The 13,203-nt window shown below is 42.3% G+C and overlaps 1 protein-coding gene across 1 annotated transcript; it reads left to right on the top strand.

Moving 5' to 3' along the window:
- The first annotated feature begins 289 nt into the window (after positions 1 to 289).
- Positions 290 to 8,725, top strand: Lyg1 (lysozyme g1). Its single transcript, XM_005336388.3, has 5 exons — positions 290 to 332; positions 3,253 to 3,357; positions 5,281 to 5,492; positions 8,239 to 8,371; positions 8,567 to 8,725. The coding sequence occupies exons 1-5, from the start codon at positions 290 to 292 to the stop codon at positions 8,683 to 8,685; spliced, it is 612 nt and encodes a 203-aa protein (XP_005336445.1). The 3' UTR covers positions 8,686 to 8,725.
- Positions 8,726 to 13,203: the final 4,478 nt, after the last annotated feature.

Here is a 13,203-nt window from a genome sequence, read left to right as displayed (position 1 = left end):
TGGCATCTTAAAATAATTAGTATCCGGTGTCTGGATGCTACATTGAGTTCCTATAGACCAAGCAGAAGTCTTCCCATTTTTTAAGCTAATTAAAGGATAGGTGGAGCATTTGTCCCACTCTTGATTTTTAACTGTGACCCAAATCATTAATTTTCCTTCTTTGGAGATGAGTGAACTCGTTCCATTCATCTTCCTCCCATAGGAGCATTACATGTTGTTGACAGCGATTGCTGTTTTCTCATCTCCAAGCTAATTTTGATTTCAGGAGCTGTAGAGCCAGACCCTTGACATGTCTGCTTTGTGGCTGTTGCTGGGCCTCTTGGCCTTGACTGGTGAGTGTGTTTCGTTTTTCCCAAATGACCTTGGAGGTGGGATGGAGAAACATAAGAAAATGATGCTACTTCTCATATTTGAAATTGAGGTGGAAACATTATTTTTCTCCTAAGATGTCCAATAAATCCTGAAGTTAGGCACAGTCATTGACCAGCAGTCTCTCCTCTGAATGTTCCAGAATTTGGGATGGGCTATAAAGCAGGTAGTTTACAACAGGATTAAAGTCTTGTAAATATACACCAGGTGTAAATATACACCTGCTCATTGCCTACTATAAAAACTGTTTCATCAATAGTATTTATTGAACTTATTTATAGACCATATAGTTCCACAAAAAGAAATCAAGATGTGACCAAACTAGCAACCACCAAGGCTGACAGAGTCACTTCAATTGAATTTCAGCTTTGACCTAAAGTTTCTTGCAGTGGGGATTTTTTTTTTAACAAGTGAAAGTATTTGTTTTTTTTTTAACAAGTTAAAGGAGTAAATGGCTCCTTAGGAAAAGCACAACTTTTCCTGGTTCTAAATTGAAAAAATCTCTCTGATGGGGCCTTACATTAGTTCATTTATTTATTGATTCATTTATTCAACAAATATTTTAAGAATTCCTACAAGGAGCTAGGCATTGGGAATGTAATGTGGTTAGGGAGAAGTCTTCACGGCAGGCAGCATTGAGTGACAGACTAGTGCAATATAAAGGGTATTTGTCAATTTGTCACCTATCATAAAGATAAATGTGCACTGATTAAAAAGCTAAAAAGAACATATTGGCTTATTTAATTTTTAGTATGTTCACAAAAGACAAGGTCTTTTCATTTCCACATTTCTTTCAGATAGCTCATCCCTAGTCTCTAAGGTAGAAGTACTTACCCAAAATACTAGTATTTTCAGATGTCAATCTCATGAAGCTGTCAGTAAAGACAAAGAAATTAAAAATGCATTTATGTTAATATAAGATGAACAATAGACACACTGCACAGACCTGAAAGTCATTAAGATTTGGTGATATAATCTACTTCCATCAAAGAATAAAACACATTTTAAGAAGTATGCTAGTGCGAGGCTTCCGTAGGATGCAAGGATGAGAAGATTTTCTCAAGCAGCAATTTCCTGTCCCCTGAAAGTATCTGGTTACTGGCTCCTGCACCCACCTCCTGCAGGGAATTGTAAATTTATAGTTGTTCCTCAGTATCTGCAGGGGAGGAATGATGGATCCCAGGATACCAAAAATCTTTGGTTGCCAATTCCATTATGTAAAGTGGCATAGTATTTGCATAGAATCCAAGTGCACCCTCTTGTCTACTTTAAATCATCTCTAGATGATAGTAAATAATACAATGGAAATGCTATGTAAATAGCTGTTGTGCTGTATTGTATAGGGAGTGGTGAAAAGAACAGAAGGTTTGTGCATGTTTGGTACATTTTTTTCCCTAAATATTTTTGATCTGCCATTGGTTGAATCCATGGATGCAGAGACCACAGATAAAGAGGGCTGATTACATGTTAGAAATCTCATCCACTAGCTACTCTCACAAATGGAGATGAGGATGTGAAGAAATTAGAATTCTTGTACACTGTTGGTAGAAATACTAAAGGGCATAAGGGCTGGAGAACAGAATGCTGCTTCCCCAAAACTTTAAAAATGAAGTCACCATACAATCCATAAATTCCACTTCTGGGTATATACCAGAAAGAATTCAAAGCAAAGTACTAAAAAGATATTCGTACATTACGTTCATGGCAGTCTTTTTCACAGTAACTCAAATGGAGGCAACCCATGTGTCTAACAAATGCATGGGTAAGCAAATGTGGTATGTCCATACAATGGATTATTATTTAGCCTTAAAAAAGGAAGAAAATTTTGACATATGGTGTAAAATGCATGAACTTTGAGGATATTGTGCTAAGTGAAATAAGCCAGACAGAAAAAGACAAATACTGTATGATTCCAGTTACATAACATAGGCAAACCATAGAGAGAGACAGTGGAATAGTGGTTGTGAGGAGTGGGTGGAAGCAGGGAATAGGGACTTGATTGTTTAATGTAAGAGTTTCCATTTTACAAAATGAAAAAATTCAAGGAGATGGTTGGTGGCAATGGTTGTACATCATAACTATATTTAATATCACTGAATTATATACTTTAAAATGGTTAAGTGATAAATTCATGTCATATATATTTTACCATAATAAAAAATGATAAGTTCGAAAGAACAAAACAAAAAAATACTCATTCACTCTTTCCCTGGTGTGAAGAGAAGAAATGTCCTTCTCTTCAATGGTCCTTGAGAAATCTCAATAGTGTCCAAACAACACCTTGCTTTCAGTGATGGCTACGATGGCAGTGGGAGGTAGAGAAAGAGAAGGAGCAGGAAGAGGAAACCCCACGCACAGCCCTGGTCCTCAGCCTCACCTGCGTGTGCCGCCTTTGCAACCTTAGGCCCCACTTAGAATGGACTGCGATAAGGTGAAGCAGACCCCAGTCCCAGGCTGTGGACTTGCCCTGCCTTGGGTCTTGGTGGCAGTTCCTGGGAGATGCAGGCTTTATTCATGTTTCTCGAGAGCAAGCATAAATGTGCCACCAGGCGGACGAGTTAGGAGTGTTTGAGGGAAAAGTGCTGAGTTCATAGAGGTGGTAAGAGAGGACCAGGGTACAGATAGTCTCTGATCTGCTTTTCCCAGGAGTTCCTCATGTCTGCAGGAGAAGAGGTGAGAATTCAGCAGCAAAGCCTTGTCTGTGATAATTTCTTAGGATACTGCGAATTAAACTCCAAAAGATTTTTCAACTGCAGAGTGAAGCTCTTGTTCTTATTGGTTTTATTATGACCTTTAAAAAAACTGGTTGCCATCCCATTCTTAGGCGGATGATAAGAACTATTCTAGGTCAATGTCTTAGGTTCAACTTCTCTCCATCCGTAGACTTATCTGAAAGCAGCAATTGGGGATGTTACGGAAACATCCGAACCCTGGACACCCCAGGAGCATCCTGTGGGGTTGGAAGACGTCACGGCCTGAACTACTGTGGTACGCATAACCTCTGGGTCCACTCTCATCCTGCGATACCCTCGTGGCTCATTTCCCACAGCCCCATGCTAGGGAGTGGTGGAAAAAGCCCTGGGTCGGGAGGCCAAGGACTGTTAAAGTTCTGGCTCTGCTTTTTAAAATTTTTCTCTCCCCCAGTATTGGCAATTGAACCCAGGGTGCTCTACAACTGAGCTACATTCCTAGCCCTTTTTACTTTTTTTTTTCCTTGTTCACAGTGTTATTTTTAATATCAAACAAGGAGAAATAATGTAAACATCCAATATTAAGACAATTAAATTGTATGACACATCAGTTTAGTATAATATGGTGAAGCCATTAAAACTCATAATTTTTAAACAAGTACAATGACAAATGATATAATATTAAGAAAAAAATCAAGACAATGCTGGATATATACCATATGATCCTATTTTTTATATTTATGCATAACTATGCTTAGAAAAGAGACTGTTGGGAAAAGTCTCAGAATTTTTTTTTATTGGTTGTTCGAAACATTACAAAGCTCATGACATATCATCTTTCATACATGTGATTCAAGTGGGTCCTCCTTTTTACTTTTTATTTTGAGACAGGATCTTGTTAAGTCACCCCAGCTGGTTTCAAATTTGCAATCCCCCTGCCTCAGCCTCCTAAGTCTCTAGTATTACAGGTGTGCACCACCTCTATCTTTTTAAAAAAATTTTGTATTTGTTCTTACTAGTTATACATGATAGATGAATTTATTTTGACATATTATACATATATGGAGTATAACTTCTCATTCTTCTGGTTGTACATGATGTAGAATTACATTGGTCTTGTAATCATACATGTACATAGGATAGTGATGTCTGAATCATTCTACTGTCTTTCTTATTCCCATTTCCCATCTCTTCCCTTCATTACCCTTTGTCTAATCCAAGGTACTTCCATTTTTCCCTACCTCCACCCCTTATTGTGACAGGCTCTGTGTCTTAAAGAAGTCACTTAATTTCTCTGAGCCTCTGTTGAGGGTCAAGGTCACAGTCTTTGGTTTATAGGATTGTAAACTTTTGTCAATATAATGGGATGAGAGTGCTTTTTAAATCAAAAAAATTGCTAACAAGGTAAGGCTAGCTAGGTAAATTAGGATCAGTTTTCATTTTCTCCAGCATTTTGTTAAAGGTTTAAACTTACATGATTTGAAGCTAGGAATGGCAGTGCACACCTGTAAACTCAGCTACTCAGGAGGCTGAGGTAGGAGGATCACAAGTTTGAGGCCAGCCTCAGCAACTTAGCAATTCTATCTCAAAGAAAGAAATAAAAATGGGATATAGCTCAGTGGTAGATTGCTTTTCTAGCATGCACAAGGCCCTTGGTTCAATCCCTAGAAACACACACACACACACACACACACACACACACACACAAACACACAAAAAACTTACATAATTTTTTGGCGTCACTCAGAAGTGAAAAGATGAGCTATTGTGAGCAAACCTATGGAAGACAGCTCCCAGAACTCACTGAAGAGTTTAGGGGAATTTTTCCTTCACATCATAGGCCTATTGGAAATGATGGACAGGCAGTGCATTTTACTGGGTAACCCTGTCTGGCATGTTTAGGACAGGACCAGTGGTTCTCATGTCCCCAGAATTGTCCTGGAGCATCAGATCAGCCCCTGAGCGCCTAGCTGGGGGTCACTGGTGGCCACAGAGGATGCCTGCCTTACAAGATGCATGAGACCATGACTTAAGCTCACAGGAGGAGAGTCCTAAACTCAGGTCAGAGACCGATCACTAGGGATGTAAGACCAAAACTTGGGCTTCTCAGCCTCGAGCGCCACCCAGATCCATGCAGCCTGCTTTCTCTCGCCCTGTTTCTCAAGACCCCGTTTCAGTGTCAGTCACACCAAGCTGCCTCCTTCCTTTGTGTGTGCTTTAGGAGTTCGTGCTTCCGAAAGGCTGGCTGAAATAGACATGCCCTATCTCGTGAGATATCAACCCATGATGCGAACCGTTGGCCAGAGGTACTGTGTGGATCCTGCAGTGATCGCTGGTGTCTTGTCCAGGCAGTCCCAAGGGGGCAACTTTCTGGTCAACGTGGGCAACACAGGCAACGTGGGCAACATGGAAGATGGAGTCAGGGTGCTGCAGGTAACTCTCCATCAGTTAATGTCACCGGCGGCCATTCTGCTTAGAGGCACAATTCCAAGGGCACCTCTCTATAGAATCCAGAAAGAACGGTGCTGCCTGGAGTCTGTGAGGCACCCTATTCTGGATTTCTAATAAGGCACGAGTCCAGGAGAAAAATCACAGATGGCGTCTTTGCTACATTATTTTCTAGCTTTGTGAACTTGAATAAGCCTAAGCCTCAGTTTCCCCACCTATAAAATTCCATTTTGGGGGTGTTAGTTCTGGGGATCAAGCCCATGATGCTAAGCAAGCACTCTACCACAGACCTGGCCCTAAAATGCCATTCTTGTAGAATTATTATGAAGATTCAATGAAGTAATGTGTAAAAGTATCTGACATTGAGTAGATTCTTAACGAATATTAAATTCTTTTTCCCTGTCCTCTTTCTACATAATTCCTAGTTCTGAAGATGGAGTTTTATCTTTTCACTTATTCCGCCTGGATCAGTGTCAGACAGAGACTTCCAGGGAACATATCCTCCCCGCCCCCCTCCCCCCTTGGATTAACCATCTTAGGGAATCGGTGGAGGCCAGGATGAGAGTGAGGCCAGCTTTTTCTTGTTGCATCTCAGACCATCGTTATTTTGAGAAACCCAAGAGTTGATGCAGTCGTTTAAAAAAGATTTTAGGAAAACTTACTATTCAATGATGTTTAAATTGGTTTCCATGAGTCCTTGGAATGAAACTACAAACTTCATCTCAAGGTGAAGTATTTGGAAGTATTTTTGAAGAACTGAATGGGACCCATCCTGTAATCCTTAACACAGACCATATAGATGATCCTTGAGGACATTTTACTAAGTGAAATAAGCCAGTCACAGAAAGACAAATTCCACATAATTCCACTTCCATGAGAAGTGGTGCGTGCGATCCATCCTTAACAAGTGAGGAAATGGACGCTCTCCAGGGAGTTTGTGCTGCGAAATCACACTGGAAAACGCCCAGGTGGGACCAAGGATGTCTCAGGATGTTAGGGATGGCCTCGTTTCCACTGCTCTTCTTGACTCTTTTGTAAAATATGGTTCTTGGGAAAAGGGCAAATCTATATCCTTTGAAGAGAAAGTAAGAATCCCCCAAATTGGGACATTTCTCCTAAACATGGTGAATCCTATGTGGAGGAGAGAACCAAAGGTGTACAGGAAAGGTTAGAAGTACCTTTAGATGTTCTGGTCGTCTGCAAGGAGAGCTGCAGCACAGCAGAAAGCCCTTCCTGGCTTGTTTGGAGGTTTGCATGTCAACTGCGGGAGTATACCACACTACTTCTTCCATAACCAGCCATCTCTGGCTTCCCACTGGCCCTGTCACCATGACACTGAAGCAATGGTGAAGTGACTGCCTGCCCCTCCCTTAGTCCAAACCCTGCAGCTTGATTGATTGATTGATTGGTATGAATATTTATCATGAGATCTATCTTCTTAATAGCTCTTACTTAAAATACCCAACAATACAATTACAATATTGATGATTATATGCACAGTGCTATATGTCAGATTTCTAGAAAAAAATTAATGCACAATTAAAATTTCACAGACATTAACTAGCAACTCAATTCCCCACCTCCCTTTGCCCTACCACCTGGTCACCACCGTTCTGTTCTTTGTGTCTGTGAATTTGACTACTTTAGATACTTCATGGAAGTGGAATTATGTGGAATTTGTCTTTCTGTGACTGGCTTATTTCACTTAGTATAACGTCCTCAAGGATCATCTATATAGTCTGTGTTAAGGATTGTTTTGCTTTTCAAGGTTGAACCATATTACATATAACACATATATAACATTTTCTCTGTCTATTCATCCGTCAAGGACATTTTGGTTGGTTCTACCTCTTGGCTATTGTGAGGAACTCTGCTATGAACATGGGAGTACGCTATCTCTTTGAGATTCTGTTTTCAATTCTTTTTGAAAAATTACCCACAAGTGGAATTGCTAGATCATATTGCACTTCTAGTTTTATTTACTTATTTATTTGTTGAAGAATCTCCATACTGTTTTCCATGGTTGGTCGCACCATTTTGCATTCCCATCAACAGTGCACAAAGATTCCGGTTTCTTCACATCCTCAGCAACAGTTGTCTTTGAGTTTCTGACAGTAGCCATTCTAGTAAGTCTGAGTTGCTCTGCTATCTAATCCCGCAGGGAGCTGGAAGGTGGCTTTGGTTCCCTGCAGGTGTTTCAATTGGCTTTTGCATCGCTGTGACCAATATTACTGACAAGAACAACTGAGAGGAGGAAAAGGTTGTTTGGGTCATGGTTTGAGAGATGCAATCCATGGCCTGCCAATTCTGTAGCTTTGGGCCCAAGGTGAGGCAGAACATCATGGTGGAAGGGTGTGGCAGAGAAAGCAGCTCAGGACAAAACAGCCAGAAAGGAGAGAGAGAGAGAGAGAGAGAGAGAGAGAGAGAGAGAGAGAGAGAGAGAGAGATAGTTCTGCTCTCTAGCAACAAAATATAAGCCCCAAAGCCATGCCTCCAGTGACCTACTTGTTCTGGCCTGTCATCACCACCCAGTGAAGTAGTCCTTTCAAATGATTAATCCACCAGGATTGTTACAGGGGCTGTAACCTCAGTCACAGAAAGACTCATTTAAACCATAACAACAGATGGAACAAGAAAGATAGAAGGGAGAAGAAAGAGCAGCACTGAGCTCGTGTCACTGTCACCCTCCCACCTGGCTTACTTTGTCTTTCCTCTGCCCCCCTCCCTCTAGGACCCAAATCTTTATGCTCCCTCATCCTGGATCACTGAATCCCAGGTTTCCCAGATGACTGGGGTTCTGACTTCTAGAATCAAAGAAATCCAGAGGCGATTTCCTACCTGGACCCCCGACCAGTACCTGAGAGGTATGTACATACCACCATCGGTCAGTTGCTTCATAGCATGGAATCTATAGGCACAGATGTGACATCACACCAGATTCCCCTAAACCACAGTTGCTCCTGAGAGGCAGTGAGGAAAGATAATGAAAGTTTTCTATTGGGTATCCAGAAGCAACAAGGGACTGTTGGGGCAGGATTAACTTATCACATGAATTTCAGGTGGACTCTGTGCCTACAGTGGGGGCCCTGGCTTTGTCAGAAGCAGCCAGGACCTGGGCTGTGACTTCTGCAATGATGTCCTTGCACGAGCCAAGTACCTCAAGAGACATGGCTTCTAGAACTTCAGGTGAAACCCAAGTTTATTATCATCCATGAGATCTCGACTATTATGCAAATAATGTCAGCAGATGGGGTTTGCAACTGCAATTCTGAGCTTGACCAGAAGATCATCAAAATTGCATGAACCACATTAAATGAAGAGTTGTTACCTGCATTTTTTCATCTGGTGAATGTGTGTGTGGGGGGGGGGGTAAATAATGGGCTGTGTCTCTTTAGCACTATTTCCACAGATGTTAGCGCTCCTGTGGATCTCTGTGAAATGAATCTTATACCTCATTGGCTATCACCAGGTTTAGCAAAGACAAGCACGGAAAACTCAGTTTCAGTATAAATTCCATATTATTGTTTATAATGTTTTTTGATGCTGGGTGTTGAACTCAGGGCCTCACCCTTGCTAAGCAAACCTCTACCACTGAGTTACACCCTCAGACCCAACAAGGAATTTTTTTTGTGTAGGTTCCATGTAATATGTGGAACATACTGACACTAAAAAATTATTCATTGTTTAACTGAAATTCAAATTTAACTGGACTTCCTGTATTTTATCTGGCAGACCTAACTGACTTTTTGGATAAAAATCAGATTAAAATTTTACTGAAAACTTTTAATGAGAAGAAAGGCATATGAAAGGTGAAATAGTTTTGAGAAAGTCACTTGCAAACTTTGCGTCGTGATCCTAACCCTGGGATGCCTCACATCTAAGGTCACCTTCTCCTCTCCTTTGCTGGACAACAAAACCTCCTACACCACAGCTCCCCAGCTTCCCACCCAAAGTATCCAGATCTTAGCTAAAGTCTTCCCTTTGGGGGGTCACTTCAGTCACCAATAGAACCAGGCCACTGGAGGTAATGTCATTGTGCACTTGATAAATTACTGAATCTGAGGCTTGTATACTGTACAAGGAATTGATGTCCCATTATGTCAACTGACCAATATCAGCCCTTTACAGAGTGGCATTCTAGAGCAGCTCTCATCATTTCATCTTCGGCCTGTCCCTAAATCATTTTTTCAAAGCAACTCCTATGTGTCCAGTACCCCATGAAGATACGAGAGTCTCTGTCCATAGAACTATCAAATCAGAGAATGCTTGGAGACAGCAGTCCACACAGAAGAGGAGAAACAACCATACTGTGATAAGGGATGGGGCAGGGCATGCATATAGTGTGAAGTTCCTGCCTTTGTGTCAGAGCCCCATTCCCCCAAGACTGTGGTGCCCTTGATCTCCCCTGGGGCCACTTCCTTCTTGGACTCCCCACCCTCTGCCTTCCAAGTCCTACTCTCAAGGCTGAATGCAGTTAATGGATTCCCACCAAGAAAAAGATGGAGAAGACTTCATAAAGGCATCTCCTTTGCAGATGTACAGATCACAGGCAAAAGGAAAATCGAATGTGAGGACCTGATGCAAGTCCACAGGGAAACAGTGAGGTGAATAAAGACCTGAGATTACAACACTAAGGTGACCTCCTGCTGCTCTCACCATGGATACAGGTGCCCAGTAAATGGGAGTCACTCTTTGCCAAGAAAGGAAAGCAACCTAGGAGCACCATGATGTCACAACGGGAGCTCTGGGGAGATACTGCACAGGTAGGGGTTAGTAAGAGAACAAGGATATTAATTAGTCAGCAATTAGCTCCTATTTAATTCCTTATACTCACCAGGAACTGTTCCGAAAGGCTCCTATTCTAGCTGGTATATGGATAATTAGCTCAGGACACAATTAGCTCATTTCTCTAAAAATGAAATATATAAAAATCAGTAGGGAAGTTTTGGAGAAGGGAGGCCAGCATCCACACAAGAGGCAAGGCCATTTATGAGGTGCTAAACTCACATTAATGCTGACCAGATGGGCATTTTTATTCAATTGAACAGATAAGAGAAGTGCTGATCAGACCAGAACTGTTGATCGACAGGAACTTGATAGGACCGTAATCCAAACCCAGATCTGTTCCATTTTAAAGCCTATCCTTTTAGGTTTCATTTTCCCCTGAGTGACACATATACATATTTAGATGACTGGCACATGTAAGTACGTGTATGTGTTTGGTGAGGTATCAGGGTGACCATCGTCCTGGTATGCCTGTGTCAAAATTACACTCCAGCTCAAAGATCTCAATGGATTTTATTTCCCATTCTAGAAGCAGATTAATAGTTTTGAACCTGAAACTCTCAAGACAGGGATCTCTAAAATGAAAGGGTTTATTGAGCCATTTCAGATGTTAACCAGAAAGGACCAGGTTCTGGGTCCACACCTGCCAGCAGCAGAACCAAATACATTTGGAAAAATATCAGCAGGCCCAAAGCCAAGTGCATTTTTATAAGAAAAAACTGGGGGAAGGAGCCCAGTGTGGTGGCCCATGCCTGTAATGCCAGTGGCTCAGGAGGCTGAGGCAGGAAGATCGAAAGTTCAAGGCCAGCCTCAGCAACTTAGGGAGACCCTAAGCATCTTAGCAAGACCCTGTCTCAAAATTAATATATATATATATATATATATATATATATATATATATATATATATATATATAAGGGCTAGGGATGTGGCTCAGTGATAAAGCAACCCTGGGTTCCATCCCTGTACCAAAAAAGTAAAAAAAAGATTGGAGGAAGGGAAAGCATAAATCGTTTACACTGAACCTGAGACAGGTGGGAGCCACCAGGGTTGAACAAAAGGCAAGGACAATGAAAGACACCCCTGGGCTCCATAAGCCAGGATCCTTTGTAGCAGGGCGTGCTGCTATTTGTGCTATTTGCAGGAAGACCCATCTTGGGACCTGAGAAAGCCAGAAGCAGAATGTTTGCACAAGATGAAATTGTTACTGGGGGAAGGGGAAGCTAAGCCAAATAAACCCTCTAGCTTCACTCATGTGTAGTCAACTTAAAAATCACTCATTTGGGAGGTCACACGGCTGTGCAATACTTGTGTGTTTCCCTAAGTAGTTTTGCTGCAAATAACACCTCTGATGTGTGGGTTATGATGACATGGTTGCCTAGGTTACTTTTCAGGGACTTGAAGGCCATTGCTACCAAATACACTCGCTGTGCACTGAGGCCTGCAGATGTCTGACGGGGACTATAATATGATCTCTGTCTTCATCTTATGTCTGTTCCCTTTGCTACCTTAACTCTTGGGTCAGATTCTACTCGGCCCAGCATGCAGGCATGTTGATTGCCCCTTGGAGTTAGCATGTGCTTTTTTCTACTCCACCCTGTGCTTTTTCAGCAGCTAAAGCAGCCCAAGCACCAAAGTCCCTCAGCCCTATTGTACATAGGTCCCAGTTTAAGCCACAAGGCCAGGATTTTTTTTTTTTCCCTTTCTGGTACTGGGGATTGAACCAGAGATGCTTAACCACTAAGCCACACCCCCCAGGCCCTTCTGTTTTTTGAGACAGGATCTCATGAAGTTGCTGAGGCTGACTTTGGACTCAAAAGAAAAACAGCCACGAACCACTGAAATGTGGAAGGTGCCCATGGACCATGGGAATGCAAAACAAGCAAAATGAGGGATCCTTGTCTGCAAAACACAAAGAGATGGGGGGCAATGCCAAGGGCAGGGAGGACAGGCCAAGATTGGGTGAGGTTGGTACTTCTCCCATATTCTCCCTTGAATGTGTCTCTGCTTTCCTAAATAAATCTGTCTGTGCTTCTAATTGACATGCCCTTAAATTCACTTCTGTGATGTTCATCAAGAACCCCGCTAGTCCTGATTTGAGTTCCCCTCTCCAGGATCTCTCAGGACCTCCTCCAGGGACAGTTTTGAGTAACCTTCTACCAATATTCTTCGACTTAATAAGAACTTAGAGGAGAAAAATGTTATTTGGAGCTCATGGTTTCAGAGATCTCAGACAATGGACAGGCTGGGTCCATTGCTCTGGGCCCACAGTGAGGCAGAACACCAAGGTGGAAGGGCAACGTGGAGGAGCACTGCTTCTCTCATGGCAGGCAGGAAGCAGAGAGAGAAAGGGGAAGGGACTGCAGGAAAGACGCACCCATCCAGGGCTTGCAACCAGTGACCCACCTCCTCCAGCCATGCCCCACCTGCCCAGTTAGTCCATTCAAATTAGGATGGACTGATTAGGTTACAATCCAATCACTTCACCTCCCAACATTCCTGTATTAGCACAGGAGCTTCTGGGGGAACACTTCATATCCAAACCATAATAGGGGACTAACCAGAAAAGGGATGTCCTATTGATTGGGTAGGAGGGCATGTTCACTTTTCTCTTATTGGTCCTGAACTGGAAGCAGCTGGGAACATTAGGGCAGCTATCAGTTACTGAGAGGGGTTATTATTTGCTTCCTAGACCAGTTACTAAAGATGTCACCAGGCTGAACCTGTTTTACTGACAGCCTGTTATCCTGTCAGCTCTGTTTGCTTACAGGTGGTGCTTGCTTGGGACAGTTGAGGAGGATGTATGCTGATAACTACATGCTTCCAACTGTCAGCACTGAGTTATCACTTGCCTAGAGGAACCCCAGACTGGCTTGATCTGGTTTGGGGGCTATGTTGACACTACAGATGA

This window comes from Ictidomys tridecemlineatus, chromosome 12, assembly GCF_052094955.1.
Source record: "Ictidomys tridecemlineatus isolate mIctTri1 chromosome 12, mIctTri1.hap1, whole genome shotgun sequence".
Classification (NCBI taxonomy): domain Eukaryota; kingdom Metazoa; phylum Chordata; class Mammalia; order Rodentia; family Sciuridae; genus Ictidomys; species Ictidomys tridecemlineatus.
Note: the sequence above shows the minus strand (reverse complement) of the source record. Positions and strands in the feature narration are given on the sequence as shown.

Coding starts and splice junctions, on each gene's coding strand:
- Lyg1 (XM_005336388.3), top strand. CDS start 290: ATGTCTGCTTTGTGGCTGTTGCTGGGCCTCTTGGCCTTGACTG. Junction 333..3,252: donor GGGCCTCTTGGCCTTGACTG/GTGAGTGTGTTT, acceptor CTCCATCCGTAG/ACTTATCTGAAAGCAGCAAT. Junction 5,493..8,238: donor ATGGAGTCAGGGTGCTGCAG/GTAACTCTCCAT, acceptor CCCTCCCTCTAG/GACCCAAATCTTTATGCTCC.